This window comes from Cebidichthys violaceus, unplaced genomic scaffold (genome assembly GCF_023349555.1).
Source record: "Cebidichthys violaceus isolate CVI_PGR_0920_01 unplaced genomic scaffold, fCebVio1.0.p SCAF_9, whole genome shotgun sequence".
Classification (NCBI taxonomy): domain Eukaryota; kingdom Metazoa; phylum Chordata; class Actinopteri; order Perciformes; family Stichaeidae; genus Cebidichthys; species Cebidichthys violaceus.
This window is the reverse complement of record NW_027176975.1, coordinates 18118387-18136956: the sequence shown is the minus strand read 5'-3', so window position 1 is coordinate 18136956 and position 18570 is coordinate 18118387. Positions and strand designations below refer to the sequence as shown.

Here is an 18570-nt window from a genome sequence, read left to right as displayed (position 1 = left end):
ACAGTTAAACCTTTTGGAGATGCAGGACACTGGATGTTCCGCTCCATCCACACCATCCTGTAACAGGATAGCACCCACCACCAACTCACTCGCATCGATTGCCAGTTTAAATGTGTGCCGCAGGCACAGGAGCATCAGTTAACAGAGCTTTAACCTGCTGAAAAGAATGTTGACAGCTGTCAGACCACACAAAACTAACGTTTGGGTCAGTTAATTGCGCAGCAACAGCACAAAGGTTTAAACACCCCCCCCCCGTAATAGCCAGCCACCCTGAGAAAGCAGCTCAGGTCTGGTCTGGGACCAGGGACAGGGAATGCCCACTGCGTTTTCCAGGATGGACCACGGTTGTTTGACCAAAATCACATTTTGCAGGGTTCAGAGTCAGATTTGCTTTTTCTCAACCGCTCAAACACCTCTATTATCTGCTGAATGGGACTTTGCCAGGAATAGGAATGTATTACCAAGTTGTACAAAAGTTGTCTCACACCCAAAGAGACCAGACACATTTTTTTTTCAATCCCGTTCTCAAGCATGTTCTCAACCTCACTCTTCAAACAATGCCGCTTATCAGGATTGACACGATATGCGTGTTGTTTAATCGGTGAGGAGTCACCTATGTCATAAGGCACCCACAGTGGGCAACGCCACGGAGGTTAGTGCGGACTTGGACAGCGCCACCACACAGGAAGAGACAGGTTTTCCAAGATCAGCACTGGACGGCTCCACAGAGGCCAAGAAACAAATTACAACTATAACACTTGAACGCCAACGCAGGCCGGGGCCAGACCCAATCCCACACCCATGCTACGGTTTCAACATATTGATGCCTGTTGATGCTTCCAGTCTGTAATAGCAATGAGATAATCACGGTCACTTTCTTTCATTCGGCGAGCTCGCATACTGGAACCAGAGATTGGCAATAAAACAAGCACTCTATCACACACTGTTTTCCGCTCCCCTATCATACCAGCCTTTCATCTTCTTTTTATCAGCACTGAGATTACCTTTCGCTACCTCACAAGCACGACGCAGCTTGAAACAAAAACTTCACACATAGTTGAGCAAATTCTGGGGCTCAGCGTCCTTTAGAAGCTAAAGTGGGCCATGCACAGAAGGAGCAAACACCAGCTCAGATGGACTAAATCCTGTGGATGCCTGTGCAACCTCCCTCATCGCAAACATCATCAAGTGAACCCCATCAATCTTTTACAAATTATAAGGGGAATGCATGTAACACTGACTTGAGTGTCTGATGAAATCGCTTAAGCGCTGGGGGGAGATAATAGGGAGAAAAGCAGGTGAAGAAGGTGGGAGCGTCTGTAACAATTTCCCCTATAATGTGGCCATTGTGATTCTGTGGGTCAAAGCTAACTTTGCACTCGCCCCCTCTGTTTTTTGAGTGGACAGCTTTCCGCATAAACATGATTTTTACATGAATCGTTTTAATTGTCTTTGAGGCCGACCAACACAGGGAGTAACCCCATAGAATGGCAATTATGACTGACTGCATAGGGATCTGGACAGCTCCTTTTAATTATAAGTCAAGACGACCCATTCTATACCCTTCTCTTAGAAGAGGAAGAGGATCTGCAAGGACCAAAGCCATCCCATACTGTGCCCTTTGTGTCTCTTTCTTTACATGAGGCTTTTCCAGTAAATCTACTGTGTGTGTGTGTGTGTGTGTGTGTGTGTGTGTGTGTGTGTGTGTGTGTGTGTGTCCCCTGAGGGGCGTAGGAGGTCAGGGCGCTGTGCATGGTCCTACTGGCCCCTCACTCGTGTGGCAGTTGTTATGGCACGCTATGCAGCCACGGGAGCGCCATTTGATTGGCAGGCCTGTCTAGCACACAAACATGCATATGTAAACCCACCTGCAATGCTAAGCTGTCCTGACAGGTCCAGACCCCCCAGGACAGCATCTAGGGGAAGCATGTAGGAGTCAAAACAAAAGTGTGCTCTTTCCATGTTCCACTTTTTCCTATTTCTTTTTATGTCTATAAATGAAATAGCACAATTACGCAATCAGACTCATGCATGATTTCCCTTTAATTAAAGTCAGACAATCAGTGTTTGTTCATTTTCACTATAATGCATGTGATGCTGATTGTTTGACTGACAGTTAATTGCACTAGTAGTCAGTAGGGAGCCATTATGAATTCATTCAACTACCACTATGTTGTCTGTACTAATGTGATTATCATACTGTGTGTTAATGCAGAGCTTTAATGACCCACTGGTCGGCTGTTTCTAAGCAAACCCTTTCTTCTTGTGGAATTCATTAGAAGAGGAAAATGGTCTGACTCAAAGATATGAATAGATACAATAAGAGAGGAGTGTCAGCTCAATATACAGCTGTGATCTCAAACTTATATATCAATGAGACAATTACACTTTTTCTATGTACGAGGTTTGGTTGCAGGGAGATGTGAAGGCACCAGTGGAGTCAGGGGGGCCGGCTGGACAGATGTACCTTGACAAGCCTGAAGTCCCTCCGGACATAATCTGGGAATCCAATCATGCATGAGCAAAGTGGATAAAACAGCCTACACCACCCCCCCTCCCTCCCCTTTCCTGGATATTTCACCAGCAACATGTGAGTCATACAGGAAATGAACTGAAGGGGTTTCTTGTTTAGTACACATTACAGCAGAACATTTATAAATGAGGAATCATAATAAAAAATAATATACTCATAAATACTCAAAATAGCCATAAAAGTAACAAAGAAAAATATCTTTATATGTTGTAATGCTTCATCACACTCGTGAAAATATAAAGGTTTGGGAACTGATTGACGGCCCACACCTCCCCCCAAAAAATGTACATATAGGTCATCTGTGCAAGCAGCTTATAACCCATATTCACGTTTATTGTTAAGCAGTGATCTCTAGTGGCTGTAGTATAAAGTAAGAGGATTCATGTCACGTGTGAAACATGGACTCATTTTAACTTGCTTATATATGTTACTTAACTCACGTCAAGTAGGTCAGATACCTAACTAACGTACATAACCTACGTTACGTAGCAAACATACTTAATTCAACCCAAACTATGGTCTTTTTCTTAACCTAAACATGTTGTTTTGTTTAGATTCACAGCATTAACCACATGTTTGAAACCGTTTCTGTGTTGAACTGCTTCACTAAATCCTGCGTACATAAGCACATTGTATGTACGCTATCACAATACCCACCTCATTCATTGTTAACAAGCTGAAGTGAGCTGCAACGTGCTTTTTTCACAGCAGACGTTTTGGTCGGCACAGGGGTTGCTAATCACAATAATGATGACTCTGTTCTATTCAAGTGTCCCACTACGCCACGACTGGGACATGGATCAGCACGAGCAAGACCAGGGCCCTGATGGCGACGCAGCTAAATGGAATCCAGCCGTCATTTATTCTATTATTTACACCTGTGCTTTTCTGTGACACGTCAAAACGTCTTCTGTGAAAAAAAGGCCCACCCTGGCAGCGCGTATTGAACTTCCATTCTCACACATCAAAGGCACAATAGATGAGAAGTCGAAAACTGTCACAGAGTCTTAACTCGTGATGTGGAGAACGTTTCTGCTTATATGCTTAACAGTGCCATTGGGGTGAACAGGACTTATTAAGCATCCCACACTGAAGGGACAGTTGCAGGCCCACTTTGTGATCCAGGCTGACAAAACGTTGTACAGTAAATCTCTGTGTACGTTATACTTACAGTAGAGAAAACGATCCCACCACAAGGTGTTGTAGTAGTTGTTAATGATAACGATTTTATTTCAGGGCCACAGAGGACATCTCAAAACGTTTTTCACAGGCTGTATGGATGTGTGTGTAAAACTGAACCTTGAGTAAAATTGATGGAAGGGCACCATTAAAATCATAGCCAAACACTAAAAACATTAAATACGAATATAAAAATAAAACCAACCATAAGCTGTTGCAGTACTTGCAGACTCACAGAAAAACCTTTGACAGGAGCCAGCAGCAAAAGGTTGCCTCTCAACAGCTCTCAACATGGGGACGCCGAACCCGGCCACTAGTACAAATGACAGCAAACGTGCTGACCGAGCTAACAGTGCTTACCTGACGGGGAGCAGGAGGGTGGGTGCTACGCTTCAGTAGCACGTATGAGAACCGGACAGAGCAGCGCAGAGCTGGCCAGCGGGGCACGCTCACATGCTCAAATGTGCACTCAAAGCAAGCAGAGCCGGCCTGGCTACGTCAACAAAGCATGGAAAAGCTCATATAGCTCGTATATTGTCATGTACAGTTGCAGGTAATAATGCTGCAAGCAGTTGGTGGATAAGCATGGGAAACTGACATCGTTATGTATAATTTTACACCACATTATTTTTCTCGTTTGATAAGCTGAGGAGGTGATTGCTTTTTTACATGCATTTATGTGTCTTAACATATTTGAATATGTGTGAATAATGCGGGTGAGGTATGGAGGGCCATGTAGCATGCTCCTGCTTTCCCTAAACATCATATGTAACATTGCCGCCGGTAATGAGAGCAGAGCTCACAGTAGGCTTCAGGGTAGTTTCAGGAGGCTGCGTTTCTGCCTCAGGAAACGATGAGGCCAAAAGAAATAATATTTTATTAATGTACCATTAAAAATGGATTCATGTTCATTACTTTCTTTGATAACTTACACCCACTTTGTATGCAGAGAGAGAATTTCATTTCCTCCAAGAAGAGGCATTAGTGGTTTGATGCAATAAGCTTTAAATATGCGTTATCCAGAGATGTGTGAATTAATGGCCGAGTAAAGAATCTGCCATTTAGTACATAGAGCTATAAAAGACTCAATTATGATACTAATGTCTCAATTTGGAGTTTAATATCACGATTGAAACCTATCTTGGCTAGATTTTTTGATAATATGAGAAAGAGCATTGCTGCATTTGTGCCTAAAACCTACAGAAGAATTAAAAGGCTTACTAAAATGAATTTAAGTAACATATTAATATATGTATTTTATTTTAATGTATGCATGTACTGCCTTTGTGGTTTCTTTCTTTATATGGAGATGCACTGTCAACACTACAATTAAGATAATCACTTACCACAGGAAACTGTTTTAATGTGAAAGGCTGAGAAAAATGGATCACAATATGAAGTGAAAGGTTTATTAACATGATTTTTTTTTCATGCTAGAACAAGATTGGAACATACACTCTTATCACGTTGTAACATTGAAATGTTTCACATTATAACAAGATAAATAGTATATTGTTATAACATGATAAGGGTGTAAGTACAAAAAATGTGTAATAACTAATAATCTTGTCATAACATGAAAATATTTGTTATAACGATATAACTCTTTTGCATAAAATAAGTGTTATGAATCGTGGAACCACAGGGAGAGGCGTCAAACGCACGACCCAGACAGCAGGATAAAGGTGTAGAAAAGTCTTTATTATCTAGTCTTTATTTAACAAAGCAGGTTCGGCATGCAGAAGATCCGTCAGAATATCAGGCAAACAAACCAGACAGGGATCAGGCAAAAACCAGGGCGATGAAAAACCAGGAACATGAAGACTGGAACGTCTGACACAGAGGACGAAGACGAGCTGGCACAGAGACAGGGGAACACAGGGTTTACTGTTGATACACTGAAGGAGGTGTGGGTGAGGAGACACAGGTGGATCCAATCAGGGGCGGGGAAGACAATCACAGTGGTGGGAAAACACACAAAGGCAGGAAGTGAAGGTGTCTCAAATGACAGGAGAGGTAAAGTAACACAAAATAAAACAGGAAACACAGAAATGATCAAAATAAAGAAACGTAACTAGGGAACAGGACGAGACGTAAGCAAAGGTAGAAAAAAAGGAGGGAAGACAAAGTCAAACAAACACGGCACACAAGAGGTAACACACGATAAAACAGGAAATAAATAAATAATAACAACAATTTCGGAAACAGGACGACACATGACAATAAGTAGTGAAGCTTTAAAATCCTATGACTACTGCAAAAATTAAGAGCACAGGCAAACTCATCTGGTTATTATATTCAGGACATTAGCATGTATGAATATCCTCTTTCCTCAAAATACACAGACACTGGATATATATATATATATATATATATATATATATATATAGTCATATTTGAGCTTCCCTAATAACAAACTCATATCAACACAGGATTTAATAACTAGTATTTATCAGACACACGGGATCATGAAAGGAGACTCCACACACCTCTGTGATTTATTCTCCGATAATTACAAGATCATGTTGACCGGAAACTTGTCTATATACACCTCTTCACGTTCTTATGCTCTGATTAGATTTAATGTGAACAATTCAATCAGTTATCAAACACTGAGAGCTAAATGTTTTACCTTTTAACATGCTTTTCATTTAATTATGACATACATAAAAAAAGGAAATAAATACAAGTGTATTGCATTTCAATTGAAAAATATGGTATCTGTGTGGAGTCTGGCACACAGTGCTTTCAGTTCCATAAACCTCTCCTTAATTCTTACAGTCCTGGAAAAGAGCAATTACACATATTTTCCATGGATACTAGGAATTCATCGGGGACTCGCACCAGATTGGTGGGGTGCTGGCTCAGATCCATGCATTCTTCTCTCATCTCTTTTCCACCATATTTTTCTCTCCCATGGCATAAACTGTTCACAAATGTGAGGGTTTAAGCTGAGCTGGGTAAAGGAATAAAGATCCCATACACTTCTCGGTCCCAGTGCTCAATACAAGCATCCTCCTGGGCTTTCAAAAGGCAGGGACAGAACCTGCACCAACCCCCACAAACTTCCCTGGCTAAGATGTTTTCAGCCCGGGGCTGCGTCTCCACTTTCTCGCTTTTATCATTGCTCAGGTATGACATCAGAGATGATCTGATTCCACTGCTGGAAACCACATTTCTCCAGATCAAAAGGATTTTTACACATCAGGTATAATTTGAGCAATCAGGAGGCCACAGCGTGAAATACGATTAAAGTGTATCTACACAACACAGCTTGGTCCTCAACTATTCCCAAAAAAAAGATAAAAAGATAAAAAAGTTTCCTAATATTAATCATTAAAAGAAATTGTCCCAGAATAACCCATGCAGGCTTATGATCTGTTCACATGTTGATTGATGGCTCTGCTTAAAAAGGTGTCATTGATGAATGCAGCCTGATCCCTCACAGTGTAAAAAGAATTTTAACGACGCCTTAGAGGTCAGTACAGATACCTCAGTAACACTCTGGCTTCCTCTCCCTACACGCCTCCTCATGCATTCACCAGTTTGGGAACCTTTCCCATTTCCATTCTATTATTCAAATATTAAAAGAGTGAATTAATGAGTTTCCTGATGGGCCACTGTTGTCTGCAGAGCTTTGATTAGAAAAATCTCTCTTCATGGGTACACGGAGCACAACCCTGCTGGAACATTTCCCTGGAAAATGTACCGTAATGCCCTGTTGTTTTAATCAAAATTAGCACATATATGATATATTTTTTAAACCTGGGACATTCTCACAAACATGCCAAAAAACAGAGTTAGAGAAAAGTAGAACGCAGCATAGAGACAATGCAAATGTTACGCTGGTTACTTCTTCTTTTTTATATCTGTCTCTCTTTCACACTCTCAGAACCAGAGTTGGGGATTGTTGGAACAGAGGAAAAACTAACAGAGCCATTTTGTTTCTGTCCAGTCTGAATGAGGTGTTTTTCAATGGCACCTCAGGTAAAAGGTAAAATGAACATTTCTGTCATACGTAGAAACCTTAACTGTGGCCGGCTTCATTGGTAGAGCTTAGAAGAGACATTAAGATGTAAACTTTGCAAAAATATTTTGGTGATATGACTCCTTTAACTGGGCACTTGTACAGTATGTGTTTGATATAATGATAACATAACTAATCAACTAACTTAATTATTACTGCAGATTAATAATTGTAAAATATTTGCTGTCATTAAAACAATAAATTAAGAGAACGGTGCAGCCTTGATGGTGCTGTGTGTAGTGATGTTAAATAGATTCTTGCTTTCTTCCTTCTCAAGGTTGGTGTGTAACGTGTTAAAACAGTAATTATAATAACTTACTTTAAAGACATTAAAAACTATTATTATTATAATGATCAAGAATAAAACAAAAACACAAAACCAAGCAGTTAGTGTAGTTGCATGTGTCTTTTATTCTGGTCTCAGACACAATAGAGCACATAACCCAGAGCACGGGGGGACTAGAGGGAGTATGAGAGGTGGACTTCCTGTGATGAAGGGGAAACGGCTGATCCAAAGCAACCTTTGGACACAGATGTTATCACTCAGGCTGAGCGGAGCATTTCAGTGGACATTTCTCTTTTTCACTTGCAATAACAAATCATTCGTGCACTTCTTATTTGCAATATTAAAATAAAAACACGTCGGCTGGCGGCTCTGACATCAGCCAGCAAACAGTTTGTTTTCAGTCCGTGAGTTTGTTTTATGATTTCTTTCAGTACAAGTCTCTCAAGCTTTGTGTTCAAGTGAGTTCAGCGGGTCAATAAACTAAAGAGGTCTCTGCGAAAGGCGCTTCAACGACATGAGTCAAAGCTACATTTTGATCAAACGCTGTTCTGAAGTGGACACAGCAATGAAAATAACAGTAGAAGAAATTACTTAGTGTAAACAGATAGCAATTACAAAGTTATCTGATCCACAAATAGTATTCAGTTATCATTTTATAAGTTCTCATTTATACAACACTGGCTTTAAAGTCAACATCTTTAATTTCTTAATATGACATGTAAAAAATAAGAATGCTACACAATATATATATATATATATATATATATATATATATATATGTATACATACATATATATATATATATATATATATATATATATATATATATATATATATATATATATATATATATAGTTGAATTACCCTTTAAAACACTCCACTATATCAATATTCTTTTTTAAACCATAACAGTTATGATTCAGTCCATTTTACCTTCACACTCTACCAACACATTCTACAGGACTCTGCAGTTGAATGAACTCAGTACATTGTAGATAGATTGTACAACTCTCAACAGCAGTATTACGTTTCACTAGAGCAAACAGTTACACCTCCCTGAGATGAAGGCCATGCTCAAATGAAAGCATCTTAACCAGGGCACACATTTCTAATTGACTGATAAGCCTGACCACGTATACAGTAGACTGTGTGCTGCATTACACAGCAAGAGAAACACGTCCTATGACAACCACCACACACGTCTGGAATGCTTTAAAGACAAACGTATAATGTGTCATAATCCGCTCATGACACTGTATAATTATAGTTACGAGCACTCTTAAATATGCATAGTGCTTTATAACAATAATCACATTATAAATACTTTTATAATTACTATGAGGTCAGGGATTATAATACTTCATTATTTGGTGGTATTATAATACACTATGATCCTTGCAAAGATGTCAGTGAGTGACCACTAATCATAGCATTATGAAACTTTACCTTATATGTCATTATAAAATGTATGCTTTTAAATAAAATTGGGAGCAGATGACTAACTAAGCACTATTAATAACTAACTGTACGTATGTTCATAAAGCATTTTAGACATGGTAATCACAGAGAGTGCTACCTAAAATTTTAATTTGTGTTGAACTCTTTTTTTTTTTGTTGGTTTATCTAAACTGGAGTTTCATTTTTGTAGCATTGGGCATCATTTCTGTTGATAGCAGGGATCTGAGAGCACAGTGCAATCGCTACAACAAATTGGGGGCAAGAACCACAAAATTTAGTCAAATTATCTAAGCCACTTTTTTGGGGAGGTAAGCACTGCCCCTTTATTATTATTATTTTTTGGAGAATAAGGTTTCAGTAATAGAGCCAGAAATAAAGAAAATATAAATCAGCGAAGGAAGTTTTGTTCATGAATTTATTTTGCATTTGGAGAAGAAGTAAAAATGTTGAGAATAAAATATAAATACCAATTGTTAGTGCTAGTGTTGGTTCATATACTGAAATCTAACTGTTATTCCTACTATTTGAACTTTATTCTCAATAGGCAAAATAAAAAATTCCGCCTCTCAACGTTCCCCTCATGCCTGGCCCCAATACTCTTCCGTACTGCATCAACTTGGTGAGGGCAAAGGTATTGTTACTCACATATTATGAAAAATAAATGTAATAGTGTAATAAATAAGCTTTAAAATGGTCTTCTGTGTCTGTGTGGATGCAGACACAATATTAATTCTACCAGAGTCACAGACAGAAGTCAAGGTTGTAGAAGATAATACAATTTCAACATATAGTAAGAGTCTAACCTGTATCATTATTGCCATCAACCCCATTAAGACACAAGGGGATTTAGCTCCACGGCAAGCATGTGTGCAGTAAAATAAACATTTCAGTTGCACTGCGTGTAGCATACAAAAGCTGAGAATGATTGACACAGTTAAAGCCCACAATGCTAAGTACAGTATATATTATCTTTTTAATTTCAAATAAATATGCTCTGTTTCATTTAAGACAAAGTAAAAAAAAGAAAGAAAATGAATTGAAATTCAATCCATGCAATTTTTAGAAAGGCTGCTGTGTATCAGATCCACTTTAATGCGCTCAGATCGTCAGTGGATGAAAACCACAGCTGCAGTGGAATGACAAAAGTCAATGATTCAAGAGTGGAGAAACTGTTTAAACTGTATACCGACAGGTTGGAGAGTGGATGCAGTGCTGGAGTGTTCCAAAAAAAAAATCTCTTCATTTTCCTCCTTGTCAGGGGGGCTGAAACTGAGTGAAAGATGGACGAGAGAGAAATCGAAATAATGTGGAGGAGAGCAGAAGCAGGGCAGAGGCAGAAAAAAAAGCAGGGCAAGCTGACCATAGCTTGTCTGACATCAATTCAACAGTTGGTTTTTATCTTCGGCCCACGCTCACTGGACACATATCTGATTCTTCAGACTGTTGGAGAAACACAGACAGAGAGAGAGAGAGAAGGGTCAGGTGTATCAGCACTGGAAGTGTCATATTCAGTTAAATCTGCAATAAGAAAACATGTCATCTCGTATTATGCCTTAGTCACAAATAATATGTCACAGTATGCACTATTTTCCCCAAAATAACCAATGTATCCTAACACAAGAATTTTAATTATACAAAATGTCACTCCTCATTTTTTCACACGTGTCAATTTCCACTCGTTACATGCACTACATGTCTTTTCAAAATAAACTTCCTGTCTTTACAGGAAAGAACTATATTTATTAGGTTCAGGAAAAGATTGTCGTTTAGGTTAAAAGTACCCAAGTTAAGTGACAAATAAATCAATGCTGACTTGTCAACGCACATCGGTCTCCAGGCCAAATTACGGCGCATTGTTTTTTTTGTAGGTTTAGCTATAAATGCTGGCTGAGACCAGCCTGTAATAACTGTGGTTCTGGTTGTGGTCCCCCTTCATCAGTCCTCGTGATAACAGGGATTGGATGTGCACAGCGTAGGACAGGAGGGCTCTACAGAGGGTGATTACAAATGCCCATTGGTAGCATCTACTGAGCGTCAGTGATATTGGTGACAAGGGGAGCCTGCAAAGAGCAGAAAGGATAATAAAAGACAAAACCCACCGAGACACAACCTGTCCCCCTGCTGCCGTCTGGAAAGAGACACAGAAGTATCAGCTGCACAACCACCAGAGCTCAGAACAGCTTCTTTCCTCTGGCTGTGAGACTCATTAACTCATCCTCCACCCTTCACCATAAAATACAGTTTTGTTTTCTAGCAAAACAGGACATACAGTATATCTGTATTTCGGTTGTACAATGACGTGTTGAAATACCACCTGAATTTTAAAAAATGACTACTCTTCTACAGGCTCCTCTTTTGGTTGGCTGGGTGCCTCGCCGTAACACAGTATGGAACACAGAATCAACGAGAGGAGTGCAAAAAACTGAAGTGACTCTTAGAGATGATTAGTTTTGTCACTCAGAGCAGTGATCCTCTCAAGAGAAAAAATCTGGAGATAGGATGAAAAACCATAATAATACATCTATACGTATCAGCAATATGATAATTGCGTTATCAACAAGGTACAGATTTAGAGTACAGTGGCGTGTTTTATTGGCTAGTCGCCAAAATCTCCTTTTGAAGCCTGCTTTACGAGGGTTTTGTTTCACGAGTTCAACAAAGCCCTCTTCTTCTCTTCTGACGCCAAATGTCGAAGGGCTACCATCTAATCCCTGTTGTTGTGTGATTGAATAGGTGAGTGGAAGCCTTCATCAGCAGCCTGGACCAACAAATGGCCTAATCTCATCAGTTTATCTTCGCACAATCTCCGTCCCCATCTCTACTCAGAGCTGATATACTCACTGGCTCAATCGCTCAACCCACTGAGGACTGTGTCAAGATAAGCAAGTAGCTGTCTATCTCATCAACAGTACACACAGTGTCCCCAGTGCTCCGGTGGTTTCATAGCACAGATGGAAATAAATCAAGAGGAAACCTGCGGTGTGCCCTAGTGGGGATACAAAGTGACAGCGTAACTGTCAGATTGACAGTGAGCATTTGTTTGTGTTGCTTTATTTTTACTTCACATAATAAATGCACGTTTCTTCTGTCAGTGCGGTGGGAATTGCGTGTTGTCTTCAGGTGAACTACGCAGAGTAATCGCAGTCGGCTCTGTAAAAGGGACATCCTGCTGTGTGTGTGTCCCGCAAGGACAAAACAGCGACAACATAACAAGCTGTCGTGTTGTTTTCCTCGAGAGCTTAATGTGGCAGAAAGCAGTGATGCAGCAGGATATACAATCAGACATAAACCTATTCACACAAAATGCTTTGATTTAGTACACTCAACCTTCTTTAGCTACTAAGTGTCCTGAGCCAAACTCACAAAAATGTAGGTGCTAAAAAGATGAACAAATCATTCATATGGCTTCAGTATCATCGCGCACGGGGGAATGAAAGAGTAATAAATGGCTTTCAATCCAATTTTATTGACTTCATTCTGCACAACTTCCTGCTTTAATGCAGGGAAATAAAGTTAATGAAGCTGGATGGAAACTTTGCAATCATCTTTACATGTTTTTTTTCTCAAAAAGAAGATTTAATGACTTTTCCATCCCTGACACGAGTGTACGTTTCTGACAAATAAAGCTATGGAAGCTGTTTTGCCACAGAGGAAATCATGTTTTTTTGGCATCCCACCTCCGTTAGCTAAAATATCTGACAGATTGTCAAACTATCAGAGGAAACAAAATGCGGGTGCTATGTGTTGTAATGTCAGTTCTCTGATAAGACGCACTGAGGAGCACCAGCGCTGGGCTCCCGACATAGCTGTCAGGTTACGCAGGTTTCTGCAGTGTTTCCGCCAACCTTTTCTCTCTCTCCATTACAGCTGACAGGTATGCACATGGAAGCCCAGCCCGGTCTCATTTCCAGGTTGTCATATACCGCCGCTTTGTCACAGCCCATGGTGTATGAGACGCATCAGGCTTTCAAGTAACTCCAATGTAAACAACAAAAACGTCAGTTTAGGAAGGAGGTCGGGGTGGATGTATGGATCCTGTTTTTTTATCGTGATATATATATATATATATATTTATATGTATATATATACACAGCTCCTGTGTATAGGAGACACATATAAAATGCATAGTTAGTTGATTATCTTTTACATTGAGATTTAAGGTTTTCATTTCTGCCATTGTACAACAAAGCTCGGTCACAAAGAAGACCTTCATTTGAATAAGATCTATAGTCAGGTTATTCTTTGCATGTAAAAAACACTTTGATGCCTATGATGAGTCAGTAGGTCAAATTCTTATACTGAGGTCAGTAATTGTATCTACATTGGAGGCCTTGACAGGAAACTGTGCAGAGGCACATTGTATACTAAATTACAGAGGAAGCATTGGTATAAAGTCCTCTCCAACACAGCATGGCATCCCCTTAGACCAGAGGTCTTCAACAGGGGGTCCGCAAAATTTTTGGTTGATTAGACTATTTTTTTTTTCAAAACATGAATCTGTCCATTATTTTAATAGTTCAGTATTGTATGCAAGATATCAGGTATGTTTATGCATGTCAGTGGTACTAATAGGCCATCACTCATTTTTGTTTCCACATTTATGTTTAAAATAAAAACGTCAATTTGAATAGCTTGTATGCATGATTATCATACAAGGTATGTTTCTAAATGGCAGTGGCACGGCCACCTTACTCACTGTACCTTGCACATGTTTAAAATAAAAACATGAAGATATGAACCTGTGTATTATTTGAATAGCTTGGCACATGGCAATAGGCCCAGTTTAATATAAAACACAATGTTATACAATATACTGTATATAGTAGGGGGTCCCTGCTCCATCTCTCTATCAGTTTGGGGGTCCTTGGCCTGAAAAACGTTGAAGACCCCTGCATTAAACTGTAAATATCTCTGTGATGTCACCCACAGGTCTCTGAAGAGCTGTCATGAAACTCAAAGCTGGTGGCTGTGGCTGTCGCCATCTTGGCATCTTGACGGTCTAACTCCAAGCTAATCCACGAAAATGCCCAGGTGACGCAGCAGAGCAAAGAGCTAGCAGCTAGCGACCCAAGGACGAAACCCCCCCGTCACTCAAAGCGCTCACGGCCTCAATCATGCCTAACTTTTAGCCTTAATATAATTTGAATGTGTTCTATAAAACGTCATGTTCCCTACAGATGTCATGAACGGGTTTATTAGCTATAGAGACCAAAATGTTTTTTTGTACTAGGCTGTAAACATGTTTATTTCTTCTGTAAAGTTGGCCATTTAACTTGAGGGTCAACAGAGATTTACACACTTTTGGAGCCAGCCTCAAGTGGCCTTTTGAAGAACTGCAGTTTGTGGCACTTCGGCGTTGGCTTTTCAGCACTGCTTGATTGTCTCAAACTCTGCTTTTGAGCAACTTGAATAGATTAATCGGTGAAGCAAGAGCATTGAGAAGAAAATATCGCATGGCTTTTTTGACTCAAGGGGCAAGTGTGGACTTTTGCCAGAGTATCTGAAACCCTTGCTATGGTTTGCCTCATTCTCTATCAAAAAAGTCTGACGTGAAATGTGCATTCTCACTACACGGACAGAAGGACATGCCTTTAAAGACGCTTGGGGATGGTACATGGCTTCAAGCCTAGCCTTCTAATCCCACTGATCCACAAACACACTCACAGATTTAAAGTCAAGAATACCATTTTTCCGAAGCTACTGTATATCAGGGCTCCCAGCTTCCTCTCGAGCTGAAGAAGGTTCTCATGAGTTATTCACCGCGCGGCCAGTGTATGTTACACAGCTGCACAACCTCCAGCAACCCAGAGTAACCACACCACCAAGCTGCATCAACCCCTCGAACGTGGCTACTCTGCAACTTATGTATTCCTGTGGCGTGTGACAAATTGTGTCAGCACATTACTCTAGTGAAGCATTTTTCATGCATAATTCATCTTCAAGCCTACATTCCACATGGACATTTTCAAATCCCTTTGAAGTTAATTCCCTCTTCGTGATAAACAGCCTCGCCTCCGTCGGCTGTGTTGCAGCTTATGATTGTCTGTGTTGTCTGTCTAGATGAAGTCACCTGTCCAAATCAATTGTATTGTACAATACTGCAGTGCTGGAGAGATTTACATCTAATAATCCACCATGCAAAAAAGCAGAAAAAAACAACAACCGAAGATTACATTGGTGCTACACAACACACACACACACACACACACACACACACACACACACACACACACACACACACACACTCACACAAAGGTTTTTGAGATCTTATCCACGCCATGTCTCTCAGGTTGTTTTTTATTGTGCTATATGTGATTGTTGTAAACAAATGATACGTGTTTCTAGGTAACGATGTGCGTCTTGCAGGCCTGCATGTATTAATTAGCAATAAACACAAACTATAGCTGAGGCTGATGGGAATGTCATTAGCTTTGCAGGTATTTGGTCATACTTGAAATTTTGACCTGTGATGGCGCAAAAAGAAAAAATAAGAGATGTCCGATGCTATTATAATTCATCCTGTCGGCAACATGTATGTGTCATTAGGTGCATCCTCTGGGAATCATGAATGTCCTACAAACAAAATGTGCTACAATCAAACAAGAGATTTTAGTCTGGACCAAAGTGGGGGACTGACCCGGCTTAACGACATTGCCCCAGAAGAGCCACAAGGCTAGCTTGCTAAAACAAGAAGCATGCTAGCAGCATTGATGTTGCCCATGATTTTACGGGGGATATTTGGGCACTGCATGTTTTAATGTCGTCTTTGTTTCAAAGGCATGCTCTTGGTTAAAAACCCTGTGCATCTGTACGCTGTACTTACAACCTTTTTCAACAGCGAGACATGACTTCCGATATTATACAACACAGAACAAAGTGAATATGTAAATGACAGGGAATAGAACGATCAAGGGTTGGCATATCATCTCGCCTCAGCCAGCATCCGTAGGCCCAAGGAGGACATCAAGAGAAGAAAGAGAGACAAAGAGAAGAAAGCAGGTAAATTGACAGGCACGTGGCCTTCTTGGAGGTTGACAATTGCCTGCTCTGTAGCCAACTGGGACCCTTAAAAGCATGACGATCTCTCTCTGAGGTGTTGCTTCCTTTGTCCTTTGTCCCTACCGGTTACAATTTTGAGCCTGGGAGCTGCTTTCACATAAAGTGGTTTGTACCAATCCCTCCAGTGAGCAGCAAATGGGTGTAAGGTGTAAAATTGGCCCGGCCATTGCCGAAGCTCCTGCTGTATTGTTGTAAATCACAGATCCATTACGTGGGCAAAGAATGCCAGGAAGATACGGGCACTGAAAATTCCCACTGCTTTCTGCTTCCACACACTGTGCACTGCACTTGCACAATATTTAGCCCTCCAGCGCAGTCAGAACCACAGGTCGTTCCTGACAGCTTCCCACTGGTCAGATCATCTCAAGCATGTTATCTTTCCAGGCTTCTTTTGTTCTCTTTCCACTTTCTATGTTGGATGAAGCTGAAGATCATCATTCAGTAACTCACAGGAACAGCATAGAGTCATTTTTCCAGTAAATTACTTGCAGTTATCTTTATTTAGTGATTAGGCGTGGCGCTGGGAGGAAGGTAATAAAACAACTTTGATTAACCCATAGAACCCACGGTGACACAGTTGTCACAGACACTTTAAATATCCTTATACAGCTTTATCCTTGATCTTAGCTCATGAAGTCCCTACGTGACACATACTGAACATCCTGGTGAGGTCATGTGACAAGGGAATTCATTTGGGCACCCATGACATCACTTCCAAAATGGCTGCCTGACTGGTCTAATTTTAAAAAGCTTGTTTTTGTTGCTAAAGGTAAGTTTCAACACATTTAACAATTCTAATACTTTGATAACATGTCCTACATTACAGCTAAACTGTTCTAACCATGTTTATTATAGTAATTTATATACAAAAAGTTATGAAAATATTGTTGTGACAGATATGTCACATCAGGCTTTTAAACTTATAATAGTCTGAGAAAAACCAATGTGACGTATTTGTCACATAAAGAAAATTAGCTGCTCAATTTATTTAGTTAATTCAATTATTTTTAATTAAAATATGTTTTGTTGTTGAATTCAAAACACATTTAAACAAATACAAACATAAAATAACGTCAAATTGATTAAATTATTAGTAATATGTATTATGAAATAATTTTTGCATATCAGTAAATAAACAACATTTACCGTATTTTGCTCGTATTTCAAAGTAATTTAATTATTTGTTTGCAGTATGGATTAGAATGAACAATACAGATCTTTGGCTCTATTTATTTACATTTTCAGAAATGTGTTCAATGTGGTCCATTTAGTCTGTTTTATATCCACTATATTTTTCCTTTTAGGAAAAATTGGATTGGGTTCTTATGGGTCAAACTTAGAACCATATCCAAAGTCCTGCTAGTACAAAAATGTTACCAACCTTGCCACCCTGTAATGCTTTAAATTAAATAATGTAAAGGAAGTCGTGTCAGATTTCAGTCTACTGTTTTTTCGGAATTGGTCATTCCCTGTGCATGCGCATCACATCGAGGACGTGTGATGTTGAGTAAGGCAAACACGATGTGCTGCAACTTTTTTGCTGCATGATTCAAAAGGAAAACTCACATGGTTGTCATTTTCTATTGACCAATCCAGTGTTTCCCATTACCTACAGTCTAGGTAGGCCCGCCATGGTTTCATAACGATCCGAAAATAATTTTACACTTCTCAACGGGTGGGGTCCACTCTGTCCGAGTCGGGGATTTACCGTATTTTTCGGACTATAAGGCGCACTTAAAATCCTTAAATTTTCTCCAAAATTGACAGTGCGCCTTATAATCCAGCGCGCCTTATGTATGGTCACTTGTTGTGCTTATTGATCGATTTTATGTGGTACAATGCGCTCAAAAATCTGCCGAAATGTGTAAGTACGACTTTGGTAAGCAACGAAGCCGCTCCGCTCAATGGATATTCGGAGCATTACGGTACGCTGTGTCACTACCTGATCGGCCCCGTAACAGGAATGTAATGTCTAAACTAAAAGTCAAAATCGATCAATAAGCACAACAAGTAACCATCGGTCGCAAC

The 18570-nt window shown here is 39.9% G+C and overlaps 1 protein-coding gene across 1 annotated transcript in view; it reads right to left on the bottom strand.

The window, feature by feature from the left end:
• Positions 1 to 8894: 8894 nt before the first annotated feature.
• LOC137867561 (zinc finger matrin-type protein 4-like) overlaps positions 8895 to 18570 on the bottom strand; it is a 134506-nt gene continuing 124830 nt past the window's right edge. The window contains exon 7 of the mRNA XM_068704217.1: positions 8895 to 10923. Coding sequence (XP_068560318.1) covers positions 10896 to 10923 — 28 coding nt within the window. The 3' untranslated portion in view covers positions 8895 to 10895. The remainder of the gene's footprint in view (positions 10924 to 18570) is intronic.